Here is a 16,956-nt window from a genome sequence, read left to right on the forward strand (position 1 = left end):
CAACCTACCAAGACTGAATCATGAAGAAACAGAAAATCGGAACGGAACAATTACTAGTAAGGAGAGTCAATTGTTAACCAAAAACCTCCAAACAAATAAAAATCTAGGACCAGACACCTTCACTGGTAAATTCTACCAAATTAACACCAATTCTTCCCACATTCTTCCAAAAAACATAGAAGAGGAGGTGATACTTCCAAACATTTACAAGGCCAGCATTACCCTGATACCAAAACCAGACAAGAACACCACAAGAAAGGAAAATTACAGGCTAATATCCCTGATAAACATAAATCCTCAGTGAAATACTAGCAAACTGAATTCAACAATACATTAAAAGGATCATACACCATCAAGTGAGATTTATTCCAGGGATGCAAGGATGGTTCAACACATTCAAATCAATCTGAAAACAAAGCTAAAAACAGTACTTGAACTCTTGAAAACATAAAACACATTAAGAATTATAATGCTTCTTTAGGATCAAATTTAAATTGACACTAAGAATGGACCTAGGGCTTCCCTGGTGGCGCAGTGGTTGAGAGTCCACCTGCCAATGCAGGGGACGCAGGTTTGTGCCCTGGTCTGGGAGGATCCCACATGCCACAGAGCGGCTGGGCCCGTGAGCCATGGCCGCTGGGCCTGCACGTCCGGAGCCTGTGCTTCGCAACGGGAGAGGCCATAACAGTGAGAGGCCCGCGAACCGCAAAAAAAAAAAAAAAAAAAAAAAAGAATGTGCCTATGCTATTGAAAATAATAGGAAATTTAAAGTAATAAGATTTTTTAATACCTTAAGCCAATACTTCTCAAAATTTTACACTGAAATGCCCTTAATCATAGACAAGAGTAAACTTGGACTTCTCAGCAATCTTATATATAAGAAATATGTAAAAGACACTGTTTAAAAACGTGCAGAAAGTGGATCATCACCATAATATGGTAAGGATTTCACGAAATCAGTTAAACTTTATTTCTATCCAGTTTCCTGGATGCTGAGGACAATATAAAAGTCAGACACATACCTATAGTACACCTTTCTTTTTTGCATTTCATTTTTTTTAGAAATCTTTTATTTTTTATAAGAATTATGTATAAGATATTTATAAACACACATTTACAAAGGAAAAAGCTGAAGAATGGATATGAATAGCCTTAACAGTCACATGGGCAGAGACAGTGACAAGCCTAGACCTTAGCCTCTCTGATTCCAACTTTGATGTTCCTTGTATAGGATGGATTTGTTTCATATATTCAGGAGGTAATTATTCTGCTATGCAACTTTATCATTGAGGCACCTGTGTTAGCAATATCTACTACTGTCTGTATTTCATTCTCATATAGATAAAAAACAATACAATGGACTTCAATTAACTTTACATACACATTCATGGAAATTTAACAAATTAATCAAATTAAGTCATGTAAATCTTGCCAAGCAAAAGATTGAAAGCCCCAACCCACCCCCAAAATTCAAACTGAAATTACATTTTGCTATTTTCAGAGTCAATCATATCTAACTTGAGGACAAAACTGATAATCCTTCAGAAATTAGGTCTATGAAAGAAATGTTTAAATAATGTCTTTAAATCCTTATGTTTTAAATTTATACTATAATGTATAATGTTTAAAAGTTTCCAGACACTTTTGCAATACCAGCTTCATGAACTGTACATTTCTAGATATCTTACCTTTTTTGCTGTAGAAGAAAGGGGTTCCTTTTTCATACTTCTTAGTAAAAACTCTGGCATATTATTTTCAATATCTTCACGAGTTCCCTTTTTACCCAAAACTGCAGCCAAAAATGAAATAACCTACGGAGAAAAAATCCAATTTTTTCAATCACTGTGTATCGTGATGGACAAAATTTTACTGTTTACCTGAATACTCAGTAAGTGACAATTTGAGTATGTACAAATAGATTTGCTGGGAGGAAACACAATATGAACCACTAGTATTGGTTTTCTTTATTTGTATTAACAAACAAATCTATAATATAAAAGTTACCCTTGAATGCAATAAAAAAAAATTAAAATAAAAATTCTCACATTGCCATCTCTTCCATGATAAGTTCTACTCACTCAATGAATTCTTTCTTGATCTCATCAGTTGAGATATCATATTCTCTATTATAATAAACTGTGTACATTCCTTTTTCCTTGTAGAAAATAAACTCATTAAAGGGGTAATACTTGGCTCAAAAATTTGTGTATTTTTCTGTATCCAATACATATAGGTGGAATGACAATGTTATTTTAAGATAAACTAAGGCAATTCATCATTATACACACTATTCTGAATAACAGCTATTCTCCAAATATCAAATGAGAAAGACAAAAAGACATAGGAAAAAAGGAAATGTAACTTCATACAATGAAAAGCAAGAGATATTTAAACTAGACCTTGGTTCAAATTTCAACCTAAGTTGCTTGGCAGATATGTGAACTTGGGCAACTAAGTTAATCTCTTTGAATAACTAAACTTATATGAAAATACCAAATATAATACTGGAAGAGTTGTTTTAAATATTAAGGGGAAAATATATGAGGTATACATATATATGGGGGAAAATAACTGATCATTACTTTAGAAAAATAAGTTATACAAATATTAAAATCTAAAGAAAAAATATGAGAGAATTAGAAAAACTATAAAAAAATAGTGTTTTCAACATGGTGTAGATCCTACAATGTGAATCTCAAATGATAGAAAAAAGAATGGTGCAGAAGTATTTGAAGAGATAAGGGCTGAAAGCTTTCAAAAACTGATTTCAAAAATCAAGCCATACACAGAGGTTAAGAATCCATCTGCCAATGCAGGGAACAAGGGTTCAACCCCTGGTCCAGGAAGATCCCACATGCCGCAGAGCTACTGAGCCCACGCACCACAACTACTGAGCCTGCGCTGTAGAGCCCATGCTCCACAACAAGAGAAGCCACTGCAATGAGTAGCCCGCGTACTGCAACGAAGAGTAGCCCTCACTTGCCGCAGCTAGAGAAAGCCCGTACACAGCAAAGAAGACCCAGCACAGCCAAAAATAGATTAAATAATTTTTTTAAAAAGCCACATATTCCATGTCGACTAAGAACATGAAGCCAAAAAAAAAAAAAAATCCACAAGTAGTTCCTGCAGGGAAAAAACTGCTCAAAATTTGAGACAGAAATATATTAAAAGTGGTCAGAGGAAAAAACAGATTATCTATTAAGCAACAATTAGACAAATAGCTGATCTTGCAGCAAAAACAGTGGAGACACTATACAACGGAGTGATATTTTTATTTAAGTCTTTAATCCATTTTGACTTTATTTTTTGTATATGGTGTTAGAGAATCTTCTAATTTCATTCTTTACATGTAGCTGTCCAGTTTTCCCAGTGCCACTAATTAAAGAGATTGTCTTTTCTCCACTGTATATTCTTGCCTCCTTTGTCATAGATTAATTGACCACAGGTGCATGGGTTTATTTCTGGATTTTCTACCCTGTTCCACTGATCTATGTCTGTTTTTGTGCCAGTATCATATGCCTTTGATTATTGAAGCTTTATAGAACAGTCTGAAGTCAGGGAGCCTGATTCCCCCAACTCTGTTTTTTCTTTCTCAAGATTACTTTGTCTATCTGGGGTCTTTTGTGTTTCCATACAAATTTTAAAATTTTTTGCTCTACTTCTGTGAAAAATGCCATTGGTAATTTGATAGGGATTGCATTGAATCTGTCACTGCCTAAATGTAAAAAACTCCTAAAGAAAAACACAGGCAGAACACTCTGACATAAAACGCAGCAATATCTTTTTGGATCCGTCTCCTAGAGTAATGGAAATAAAAATAAACTGGGACCTAATTAAATTGAAAACCTTTTCCACAGCAAAGGAAACCATAAACAAAACAAAAGACAACCTACATAATGGGAGAAAATATTTGCAAATGATGTGACTGACAAGGGATTAATTTCCAAAATATACAAATAGCTCATACAACTCAACATCAATAAAACAAACAACTCAACCAAAAAATGGGGAGAAGATCTAAATAGACATTTCTCTGAAGAAGACATAAAGATGGCCAAAAGGAACATGAAAAAAATGCTCAACATCACTAATTATTAGAGAAATGCAAATCAAAACTACAACGAGGTATCACCTCACTCCAGTCAGAATGGCCATCATCAAAAAGTCTATAAATAATAAATGCTGGAGAGGGTGTGGAGAAAAAGGAACCCTCCTACACTGTTGGTGGGAATGTAAGTTGGTACAGACACTATAGAGAACAGTATGGAGGTTCTGTTCACAATATGTGTGCCACTTACACAAAAAACATCTACAACAAGAGGTAGAGAAAGACCATTCAAACAAAAACCCAACGAAAGTTGATATAGCTATATTAATATAATACTGAGGCAAAAAGCATTACTATATTAAAGAGGCACACTTGATACTGATTAATTCATTTGGAAGTTATACGAAGTGTAAATTACTAAAGAAGAAACATTTACTGAAACAAAAGTAGTCAAATTGATAAGCACAATGGTAGATTTTGAAATAACTTAGTAAGAAAAAAACAAAGAAATCAGTAAAGATATAGAATATTTGAATAAAATGGTAAGCAAACTTTATCTAATAAACATTTGATAGACCACTGTAAACTACAGCAAAACATAGTTTCACTTAAAGTACACATAAAATATTTACCAAATTTGACATGAAAGTCATAGAGCAAATCTTAATACATCCAACAGACAAAAATCATACACAATATGTTCTTTGGTCACAGTGCAAGAAATCAGAAATAACAAAAAATATAAACAGAAAATCCCCAAATATTTGGAAAGTAAGGAATATATTTCAAAGTAGAACTCACAGTGGAGATTAGAAAATATTTAAGTTGAATACTAATGAGTAATAATTACATATTAAATTTGTGGAATACACTTAAAGACATGCTTTATGAACTTAAATGCATATATATTAGGACAGAAGAGAACCAGCTAATAAAATATTTAAGAATCTATCTGAAAAATATATAAAAGTAACAGAAAACTTAACACACAAAAATAGAATTATAAAGCATGAAAAAGCATAAAATAAAAAAGATTGACAAAGCCAAATGATCCTTCTGTTAAAAGATTTTTAAAAGTGATGACCCCTAGAAAATTGATTAAAAAAAAAAAGAGAAACTAAGAGAACACGCAAACACACAAAAAAATATGTATAAGACATAATAAACATTGTTATGCCAATAACTGAAATTTTAGGTGAAATGGAAAAATAGAACTTATCAACACTGAAACAAGAAGAAATGGAAATTTTACATATTCAAATAACTATTATAGAAATCTAAATACATAATTACAAACCTTCTACAAAGAAAACTAAGGGTCAAATAGCCACCAATAAAGTCTACCAATGCTAAAGAAAGCTATAATGCCAGTCTTAGACAAACTCCTCCAGATTTTAGAAAAAGGGAGAAATGTTCTCAACTCATTTTATGAGTTCAACATAACCTTGATAAGGAAATCTAACAAAAATATGGGAAATTTACAGGCCAATTTCTCACACTCACATAGAAGCAAAACTCTTAAAATATTAGCAAATGGAACATAGAAATGTAAAAAAGAAATATATACTAACACCAAGTTTGGTTGACTCTGGAAATGTAATGTTGGTTTAACCTTCAAAATTTAGATAACTAGTATCTTAGGTATTACACTTAGCTTTCCTAACTCTTAGCTTCCTTAAAATAAAAATAAATTAGGGCTTCCCTGGTGGCACAGTGGTTGAGGGTCTGCCTGCCGATGCAGGGGACACATGTTCGTGCCCCGGTCTGGGAAGATCCCACATGCCACGGAGCAGCTAGGCCCGTGAGCCATGGCCACTGAGCCTGCGCGTCTGGAGCCTGTGCTTCGCAACAGGAGAGGCCACAACAATGAGAGGCCCGCGTACCGCAAAAAAAAAAAAATAAATAAATAAATAAGTAAAAATTAAAATAGGACAGTCTATTGGGTTGGTCAAAAGGCTTGCTCTGTTTTTTCCATAAGATGGTTCTAGTAGCACTTAGTTGTCTTCTAACTTCATTCAAAACAATTTTGTTAGATTGTATGTGACAGCTGTCATATCAGTGTGCATTTAAAAAAAAAAACATCAAAATTGGTGAATTTTTGTGTAGCCATTTTAATATTGAAGATGGAAGAAAAAAGTGATGACAGGGAAAAATCTACAACCAACATTACTCTACTGAGCAAGGATCTCATTCAGATTTGACGGAGAAACTAAAACCTTTACAGACAAGCAAAAGCTAAGAGAATTCAGCACAACCAAACCAGACTTTCAAAAAATGCTAAAGGAACTTCTCTAGGCAGGAAACACATGAGAAGGAAAAGACCTACAATAACAAACACAAAACAATTAAGAAAATGGTAATAAGAACATACATATCGATAATTACCTTAAATGTAAATGGGTTAAATGCTCCAACCAAAAGACATAGACTGGCTGAATGGATAAAAAAAAGACCAGTATATATGCTGTCTAACAGCGACCCACTTCAGACCTAGGGACACATACAGACTGAAAGTGAGGGGACGGAAAAAGATATTCCATGCAAATGGAAATCAAAAGAGGCTGGAGTAGCAATTCTTATATCAGACAAAATAGACTTTAAAACAAAGACTATTACAAGAAACAAAGAAGGACACTACATAATGATTAAGAGATCAATCCAAAAAGAAGATATAACAATTGTAAACATTTATGCACCCAAAATAGGAGCACCTCAATACATAAGGCAAATAGTAACAACCATAAAATGGGAAATCGACAGTAACACAATCATAGTAGGGGATTTTAATACCCCACTCTCATCAATGAACAGGTCATCCAAAATGAAAATAAATAAGGAGACACAAGCTTTAAATGATACATTAAACAAGATGGACTTAATGATATTTATAGGACATTCCATCCAAAAACAACAGAATACACGATGTTCTAAAGTTGTCATGGAACATTCTCCAGGACAGACCATATCTTGGGTCACAAATCAAGCCTTGATATATTTAAGAAAATTGAAATCGTATCAAGTGTCTTTTCGGACCACAAGGCTATGAGACTGGATATCAATTACAGTAAAAAAACTGTAAAAAATACAAACACATGGAGGCTGAACAATACACTACTTAATAACCAAGCGATCACTGAAGAAATCGAGGAGGAAATCAAAAAATACCTAGAAACAAATGACAATGAAAACAAGGTGAACCAAAGCTTATGGGATGCAGCAAAAGCAGTTCTAAGAGGGAAGTCTATGGCAATACAATCCTACCTTAAGAAAAAAGAAACAACTCAAATAAACAACCTAAGCTTACACCTAAAGCAATCAGAGAAAGATGAAAAAAAAAAAACCCAAAGTTAGCAGAAGGAAGGAAATCATAAAGATCAGATCAGGAATAAATGAAAAAGAAATGAAGAAAACGATAGCAAAGATCAATAAAACTAAAAGCTGCTTCTTTGAGAAAATAAACAAAATTGATAAACCACTAGCCAGACTCATCAAGAAAAAAACGGAGAAGACTCAAATCAATAGAATTAAAAATGAAACAGGAAAAGTAACAACTGACACTGCAAAAATACAAAGGATCATGAGAGATTACTACAAGCAACTATATGGCAATAAAATGGACAACCTGGAAGAAATGGACAAATTCTTAGAAATGCACAATCTTCCGAGACTGAACCAGGAAGGAATAGAAAATCTGAACAGACCAATGACAAATACTGAAATGGAAACTGTGATTAAAAATCTTCCAACAGGGCTTCCCTGGTGGCGCAGTGGTTGAGAGTCCACCTGCCGATGCAGGGGACACAGGTTCATGCCCCAGTCCGGGAGGATCCCACATGCCGTGGAGCAGCCAGGTCCGTGAGTCATGGCCACTGGGCCTGCATGTCCGGAGACTGTGCTCCGCAACGGGAGAGGCCACAACAGTGAGAGGCCCGCAGTATCGCAAAAAAAAAAAAAAAAAAATCTTCTAACAAACAAAAGCCCAGGATAAGATGGCTTCACAGGCGAATTCTATCAAACATTTAGAGAAGAGCTAAGCCCAATCCTTCTGAAACTCTTCCAAAATATAGCACAAGGAGGAACACTCATAAACTCATTCTACGAGGCCACCATCACCCTGACACCAAAACCAGACAAAGATGTCACAAAGAAAGAAAACTACAGGCCAATATCACTGATGAACTGAGATGCAAAAATCCTGAACAAAATACTAGCAAACAGAATCCAACAGCACATTAAAAGGATCATATACCATGATCAAGTGGGGTTTATCCCAGGGATGCAAGAATTCTTCAATATATGCAAATCAATCAATATGATCCACCATATTTACAAACTGAAGGAGAAAAACCATATGATCATCTCAATAAATGCAAAAAGAGCTTTTCACAAAATTCAGCACCCATTTATGATAAAAACTCTCCAGAAAGTGGGCACAGAGGGAACCTACCTCAATATAATAAAGGCCGTATATGACAAACCCACAGCAAACATCATTCTCAATGGTGAAAAACTAAAAGCATTTCCTCTAAGATCAGGAACAAGACAAGGATGTCCACCCTCACCACTATTATTCACCATAGTTTTGGAAGTTGTAGCCACAGCAATCAGAGAAGAAAAAGAAATAAAAGGAATACAAATTGGAAAATAGCAAGTAAAACTGTCACTGTTTGCAGATGACATGATATTATACATAGAGAATCCTAAAGATGCCACCAGAAAACTACTAGAGCTAATCAATGAATTTGGTAAAGATGCAGGATAGAAAATTAATGCACAGAAGTCTCTTGCATTCCTATACACTAATTATGAAAAATCTGAAAGAGAAATTAAATAAACACTCCCATTTACCATTGCAACATAAAGAGTAAAATACCTAGGGATAAATCTACCTAGGGAGACAAAAGACCTGTATGCAGAAAACTACAAGACACTGATGAAAGAAAGTAAAGATGATACAAACAGATGGAGAGATACACCATGTTTTTGGATTGGAAGAATGAATATTGTGAAAATGACTATAATACCCAAAGCAATCTACAGATTCAATGCAATCCCTATCAAATTACCAAAGGCTTTTTTAACAGAACTGGAAGAAAAAAATCTTAAAATTTGTATGGAGACACAAAAGACCCCAAATAGCCAAAGCAGTCTTGAGGGAAAAAAACAGAGCTGGAGGAATCAGACTCCCTGACTTTAGACTATAGTACAAAACTACAGTAATCAAGACAATATGGTACTGGCACAAAAACAGAAATGCAGATCAATGGAACAGGATAGAAAGCCCAGAGATAAACCCACGCAGGTATGGTCAACTAATCTATGACAAAGGAGGCAAGGATATACAGTGGAGAAAAGACAGTCACTTCAATAAGTGATGCTGGGAGAATTGGACAGCTACATGCAAAATAATGAAATTGGAACACTCCCTAACACCATACACAAAAATAAAATCAAGATGGATTAGTGACCTAAATGTAAGACCAGACACTATAAAACTCTTAAAGGAAAACATAGGAAGAACACTCTTTGACATAAATCACAGCAAGATCTTTTTTGATCCACCTCCTAGAATAATGTAAATAAAAAGAAAAATAAACAAATGGGACCTAATGAAAGTTAAAAGTTTTTGCACGGCAAAGGACACTACAATCCAGACGAAAAGATAACCCCCAGAGTGGGAGAAAGTATTTGCAAAGGTATTAATGGACAAAGGATTAATCTTCAAAATATATAAACGGCTAATGCAGCTCAATATTAAAAAAACAAACAACCCAATCCAAAACTGGGCAGAAGACCTAAATAGACATTTCTCCAAAGAAGACATACAGATGGCCAAGAAGCACATGAAAAGCTGCTCCACATCACTAATTATTAGAGAAATGTAAATGAAAACTACAATGAGGTGTCATCTCACACCAGTTAGATTGGGTATCATCTGAAAATCTGCAAACAACATGCTGGAGAGGGCCTGGAGAAAAGGGAACCCTCTTGCACTGTTGGTGGAAATGTAAATTGATACAGCCACTATGGAGAACAGTATGGAGGTTCCTTAAAAATCTAAAAATAGAATCATATGATCCAACAATCTCACTACTGGGCATATATCCAGAGAAAACCATAATTCAAAAAGACACATGCACCCCAATGTTCATTGCAGCACTATTTACAATAGCCAGGAAATGGAAGCAACCTAAATGCCCATCGACAGATAAACGGATAAAGATGTGGTATATATATACAATGGAATATTGTTCAGCCATAAAAAAGAATGAAATTGGGTGACGTGGATGAAATTAGAGACGTGGATGGATCTAGAGACTGTCATACAGAGAGGAATAAGTTAAAAAGAGAAAAACAAATATCGTATATTAACGCATATATGTGGAACCTAGAAAAATGGTACAGATGAACTGGTTTGCAGGGCAGAAACTGAGACACAGATGTAGAGAACAAACGTATGGATACCAAGAGGGGAAAGTGGCGGGGGTGGTGGTGGTGGTGCGATGAATTGGGAGATTTGGATTGACATATATACACTAATATGTATAAAATGGATAACTAATAAAGAACCTGCTGTATAAAAAAATTAAGTTAAATTCAAGAAAAACAAAAAAAAATTGAGTGTTCAGTACAGTAAAACTGAACAATGACACAATAAAAAGACTAGAATCAAGACTCATACATATATGGACAGCCAGCTCAACTGAAAAATGGGCAAAAGACTTGTATCTTAGTCACTTTGGAGTGCTGTAACAAATTACCATAGACTGGATGGCTTAAATAACAAACTTTCATTTCTCAGAGTTCCGGGGGCTAAGAATTTCAAAATCAATGTGCTGGTAGATCTGATGTCTGGTGAAAGCCCACTTCCTGTTTTGCAGATGGCAGTCATCTTGTATCCTCAGATGACAGAACGCAGACTGAGGGGGTACTTCCTAGTAACTCTTCTTACAAAGCCACTAACACCATCATGAGAGTTTCACACTCATGACCTAATTGCCTTTCCAGAGGCCCCATCTCCAAATACCATCACATTGGGGATTAGAGTTTCAACAAATGAATTTTCAGGAGATGCAAACATTCCATTTATAGCAACATGAATACACAATTCTCCAAAGAAGATATACAAAATGGCCAAAAAGCACATGAAAAGTTGTTCAACACCATTGATCATTACAGAAATGCAAATCAAAACCACAGTGAGGTACCACTTCATATGCACTAGGATAGCTACTATGAAGAAAACAGAAAATAACAGTGTTGAGAAGGATGTGAAGAAACATGAAACCTCATACATTGCTAGTGGGAATGTAATATGGTGCAGCCATTGTGGAAATGGTTTAGCAGTTGCACAAAAAATTAAACATAGAATTACCATATGACCTAGTAATTCCACTCCTAGGTATATATACAAGGGAAATGAAAGCATATGTCCACAAAGAAACTTATACACAAATGTGTATAACTGCATTATACACAGTAGCCAAAACGTAGAAACAACTCAAATGTCCATCAAAGGATAAATGGGTAAACAAAATTGTTGTATTTACATGCAATTGAATATTATTCAGCCATAAAAAGGATGAAGTACTGATACATGCTACAATTTGGATGAGCCTTGAAAGCATTACACTAAATGAAAGCACCAGACACAAAAAAGTCACAACTGTATTTCCTTTATATGAAATATTCAGAAAAGGCAAATCTATAGATGCAGAAGATCAGTTAGTGGTTGGCAAGGGATGGTGGGAAGGGGAAAAGAAAATTGATTACTTAATGCGTATGGGGTATTGTTCTGTGGAGATGCAAAAGTTGTGAAACCAGAGGGAGATGGGGGTTGCACAACACTGTGAATGCACTAAATGCCACTGAATTGCAAAAATTGAAATGGTTAATTTATGTTATGTGAATTTCATCTCAATAAAAAAATTATACCTTACAGTTTTATGAGTATGCATTTATGTATGATATAATCACTATTATTTTAGTTCTTGAGAAAAAGAGGAAAAATATGTAAAATATCAAGCTAGTACATAAGAATGATTCAATAAACAAGAGCTTTTTTTTTCTTCTTCTTTTTGTGGTACGCGGGCCTCTCACTGTTGTGGCCTCTCCCATTGCAAGCACAGGCTCCGGATGCGCAGGCTCAGCAGCCATGGCTCACGGGCCTAGCCGCTCCGCGGCATGTGGGATTCTCCTGGACCGGCGCACGAACCCGCGTCCCCTGCATCGGCAGGAGGACTCTCAACCACTGCGTCACCAGGGAAGCCCAACAAGAGCTATTTTTGTTAGCATCATTTCACTGAGGTAAGGAGCCTTTATGCCCTGAATACAGTCTTGCATATCACAATAAACAAAGTAGATTTTCAGTAAATTATGTTATCTAAAAGATTGTAAAATAATGATAAATAAGGATAGTCAAAACTTCTGCTGAGTTTTTAAATATTCTTTAAAATCTGCATTCTGAACCCACATTACAAAAGGCAGTGTAATGCAGGAGCTATGGCAAAGACTTTGGAGTCTGACCAACCAACATTATACTACCTACGTGACCCTGTGCAATTTCTATAATGTCGCCATAAATTTCAACTTTTTCATCAATAAAATGCATGAATAATGCCTAATTAACATACATTTAATGGAAAATGTATATCGTAGAACATGGCACATAGGTTAGGGGTCATTAAATATATAACCACAGAAAGATATGATTACTCAATTCAACTTTAATTAATGCATTCAATAAAATATATTAATATACTTATTACCTACTACATGCCAGGTACTGTCCTGGGCACTGCAAAAGTTTAGATGAAAGGCTTATTTCTATCCTCCAGCAGTTTGAAATCCATGAGTTGGCATGGGCGACTGAGGAGGTAATGGAGAAGAGTTGAAGAAGCATTGTTGAGAAAAAACTGATGAATAAAAATAAAGTTACTGAAAAATTCAGCAAGAGATTGGTGAGAGAAAAATGATTGATGTACTACATAGAACTGAGATTAAAGGAGACATAAAGAATGTTCCACAAATGACTGAGTTTTAAGCACTGGACAATTACTTTTTTTTTTTACTTAAGTATAGCTGATTTACAATATTTTTAGTTTCAGGTATACAGCACAGTGATTCAGTTACTTTTTTTCAGATTATACTCCATTATAGCTTATTATAAGATATTGAATATAATTCCCTGTGCTATACAGTAAATCCTTGTTGCTTATCTATTTTATATATAATAGTTTGTATCTGTTAATCCATATTCCTAATTTGTCCCTCCTCACTCCCACTCCACTTTGGTAACCGTAAGTTTATTTTCTACGTCTGTGAGTCTTTTTCTGTTGTCTGTGTGTGTGTGTGTGTGTGTATACACATAATTTTCTATGTTCCACATAGAAGTGGAACATAAGAATATCATTAGTATTTGTCCTTTTCTTTTTGACTTACTTCACTAAGCATAATGATCTCTAGGTCCACCCATGTTGCTGCAAATGGCAATACTACATTCTTTTGGGGGCGCTGGGTAATATTCCATTGTGTGTGTGTGTGTATACACACACACACCACATCTTATTAAACCAATCATCTGTTAATGGGCACTTGGGTTATTTCCATATCTTGGGTATTGCAAATAGTGCTGCTATGAACACTGGGATGCATGTATCTTTTTGAATTAGTGTTTTCATCTTTTCTAGATATATGCCCAGGAGTAGGATTGCTGGATCATACCGTAGCTCTATTTTCAGTTTTTTAAGGAAACTCCATACTGTTTTCCATAGTGGCTACACTGATTTACATTCCCACCAAGTGGGAATGTAAATTCCCACTTCTTTTCTCTGCACCCTCTCCAAAATTTATTATTTGTAGACTTTTTGATGATAGCCATTCTAACCAGTGTGAGGGAACACCTCATTGTAGTTTTGATTTGCATTTCTCTAATAATTAGCAATGTTGAGCATCTTTTCATGTGCCTGTTGGCCATCTGTATGTTTTCTTTGTTAAAATGCCTATTTAGGTATTCTGCCCATTTTTTTGCTTGGGTTGTTTGCTTTTTTGATATTGAGTTGTACAAGATGTTTGTATATTTTGCATCTTAATCCCTTTTTGGTCACATCATTTGCAAATATTTTCTCCCATTCTGTATGTTGTCTTTTAATTTTGTTGATGGTTCCCTTTGCTGTGCTAAGCTTTTAAGTTTGATTAGGTCCCATTTGTTTATTTTTGCTTTTATTTTTTGCATTGGGAGACTGACCTAAGAAAATATTGCTATGATTTATGTCAGAAAATGTTTTGCTTATGTTCTCTTCTACAAGTTTTATGGGGTCATGTACTTAGGTGTTAAACTACTTTGAGTTTATTTTTGTATATGGTGTGAGAGAATATTCTAATTTCACTGTTTTCGTGTAGTTATCCAGCTTTCCCAACACCACTTGTTGAAGAGACTCTTTCCTCCATTGTATATTCTTGCCTTTGTTGTAGATTAATTGACCACAGGTGCATGGGTTTATTTCTGGGCTGTCTATTCTGTTCCATTGATCTATATGTCTGTTTTAGTGCCAAAACCACACTCTTTTGATTTCTGTGGCTTTGCAGTATAGTCTGCAGTCTGTACAGGTTATACCTCCAGCTTTGTTCTTTTTCCTCAGGATTCCCTTGGCAATTCTGGGTCTTTTGCAGTTCTATAGAAATTTTAGGATTATTTATTCTAGTTCTGTGAAAAATGTCACAGGAATTTTGATAGGGATTGCAGTATATCTGTAGATTGCTTTGGGAAGGATGGCCATTTTAACAATATTACTTCTTCCAATCCAAGAGCATGAGATAGTTTTCCATTCCTTTGAATCATCTTCAATATCCTTTACCAATGTTTTATAGTTTTCAGCATGTAGCAGTGGTCCCCAGCCTTTTTGGCACCAAGGACTAGTTTCATGGAAGACAATTTTTCCACAGGTGGTGCGGGGGAGGAATGGTTCAGGCGCTAATGCAAGCAATGGTTCAGGCAGTAATGTGAGCAATGGGGAGCAGCAGATGAAACTTCACTCACTCACCCACCGCTCAACCCCTGCTGTGCAGCTCAGTTCCTAACAGGCTAAAGCTCATTAACAGTCCATGGCCCAGGGGTTAGGGACCCCTGGCATATTGGTCTTTCACCTCTTTGGTTAAGTTTATTCCTAGGGTTTTTTTTTTTTTCTTTTTTAATGTGAGTTTTAAATGGGATTTTTTTTTTTACATTCTTCTTCTGATATTTCATTATCAGTGTAAAGAAATACAACAGATTTCTGTATATCAATCTTGTATCCTGCTACCTTCCTGAGTTCATTTATTAGTTCTAATAGTTTTTGGGTGGAGAATTTTGGGTTCTCTATATAGAGTATCATGTCATCTGCAAATAGTGACAGTTCTACCTCTTCCCTTCCCATTTGGATCTTTTATTTCTTTTTCTGGTCTGACTGCTGTGGCTAAGACTTCCAGTACCATGTTGCATAGAAGTGGTGAGAGTGGGCATCCTTGTCATGTTCCTGAATTTAAAGGGAAGGCTTTCAGCTTTTCACAGTTGAGTATTACTTTGGCTGTGTGTTTGTTGCAAATGGTATTTATTATGTTGAGATATGTTCCCTCTATACCCATTTTATTGAGTTTTTTTTTTGTCATGAATGGATGTTGAATTTTGTCAAATCCTTTTTCTGTCTATTGAGATGATCATGTAGTTTTTGTTTCCTTTTGTTAATGTGATGTATCACACTGATTGATTCACATGTGTTGAAACATCCTTGTGACTCCAGAATGAATCTAACTCGATCATGGTGTATGATCCTTTTTATGTATTGTTGGATTTGGTTTGCTAATGTTTTGTTGAGGATTTCTGCATCTATATTCATCAAAGATATTGGCCTACAATTTTCCTTTTTGTAGCCTCTTTGGTTTTGGTATCAGGGTGATGGTAACTTCATAGAATGAATTTGGGAATGTTTCCTCCTCTTCAATTTTTTGAAATAGTTTGAAAAGGATAAGTATAAGTTCTTCTTGCATATATGGTAGAATTTTCCAGTGAAGCCATCCAATCCAGGACTTTTGTTTGCAGGGAATTTTTTTTATTATCATAGATTCTATTTCACTTCTAGTGATCAGTCTGTTCTGATTATCTGTTTCTTCTGGACTCAGTTTTGGCAGGCTATTTCTAGAAACTTGTCCATTTCTTCTAGGTTGCCCGATTTGTTGGCATATAACTGTTCATAGTATTCTCTCATGATTTTTTTGTACTGCTGCAGTATGGGTTGCTATTTCTCCTCTTTCATTTCTTATTTTGTTTATTTGGGGCCTCTTTCTTTTCTTCTTGGTGAGCCTGGCTAGAGACTTGTCAATTTTGTTTATCTTTTCAAAAAACCAGCTCTTGGTTTTATTAACCTTTTCTATTGTGCTTTATTGCTATTTTATTTATTTCCTCTCTGATTTTTATTATTTCCATCCTTCTGCAGACTTTAGATTTTGTTTGTTCTTCTTTTTCTAATTCTTTTAGGTGGTAAGTTAGGTTGTTCGAAATTTTTAGTGTTTCTTGAGGAAGGCCTGTGTTGTGATGAACTTCCCTCTAAGAACTGCTTTCGCCACATCCAATAGATTTTATAAAGTTGTGTTTTCATCTTTTTTATCTCAAGGTATTTTCTGATTTCATCGTTGACCCACTGGTTTTTTGGTAGCATGTTGTTTAGTCTCCACATTTTCATTATTTTCCTGTTTTTCTTTTTGTGGTTGATTTCTAGTTTCAGACCACTGTGGTCACGAAAAATGCCTGAAATAATTTCTATCCTCTTAAACTTGTTGAGGCTTATTTTGTGACCTTATATGCAATCTACCCTAGAGAATGTTCCATGCACCCCTGAAAAGAATGTGTACTGTGGGGTTTTTGAGAGGTTTTT

The 16,956-nt window shown here is 35.2% G+C and overlaps 1 protein-coding gene across 3 annotated transcripts in view; it reads right to left on the minus strand.

Annotated features, from left to right (window-relative positions):
• The window catches only part of ERCC6L2 (ERCC excision repair 6 like 2), a 156,604-nt gene that overhangs the window by 120,549 nt on the left and 19,099 nt on the right, over positions 1-16,956 (minus strand). For all 3 annotated transcript variants that reach the window (XM_079927052.1, XM_079927051.1, XM_079927053.1), the window contains exon 3: positions 1,689-1,811. In XM_079927052.1, the coding sequence (XP_079783178.1) occupies positions 1,689-1,811 (123 nt within the window). The remainder of the gene's footprint in view (positions 1-1,688; positions 1,812-16,956) is intronic.

This window comes from Stenella coeruleoalba (genome assembly GCF_951394435.1).
Source record: "Stenella coeruleoalba genome assembly, chromosome: 7".
Taxonomy (NCBI): domain Eukaryota; kingdom Metazoa; phylum Chordata; class Mammalia; order Artiodactyla; family Delphinidae; genus Stenella; species Stenella coeruleoalba.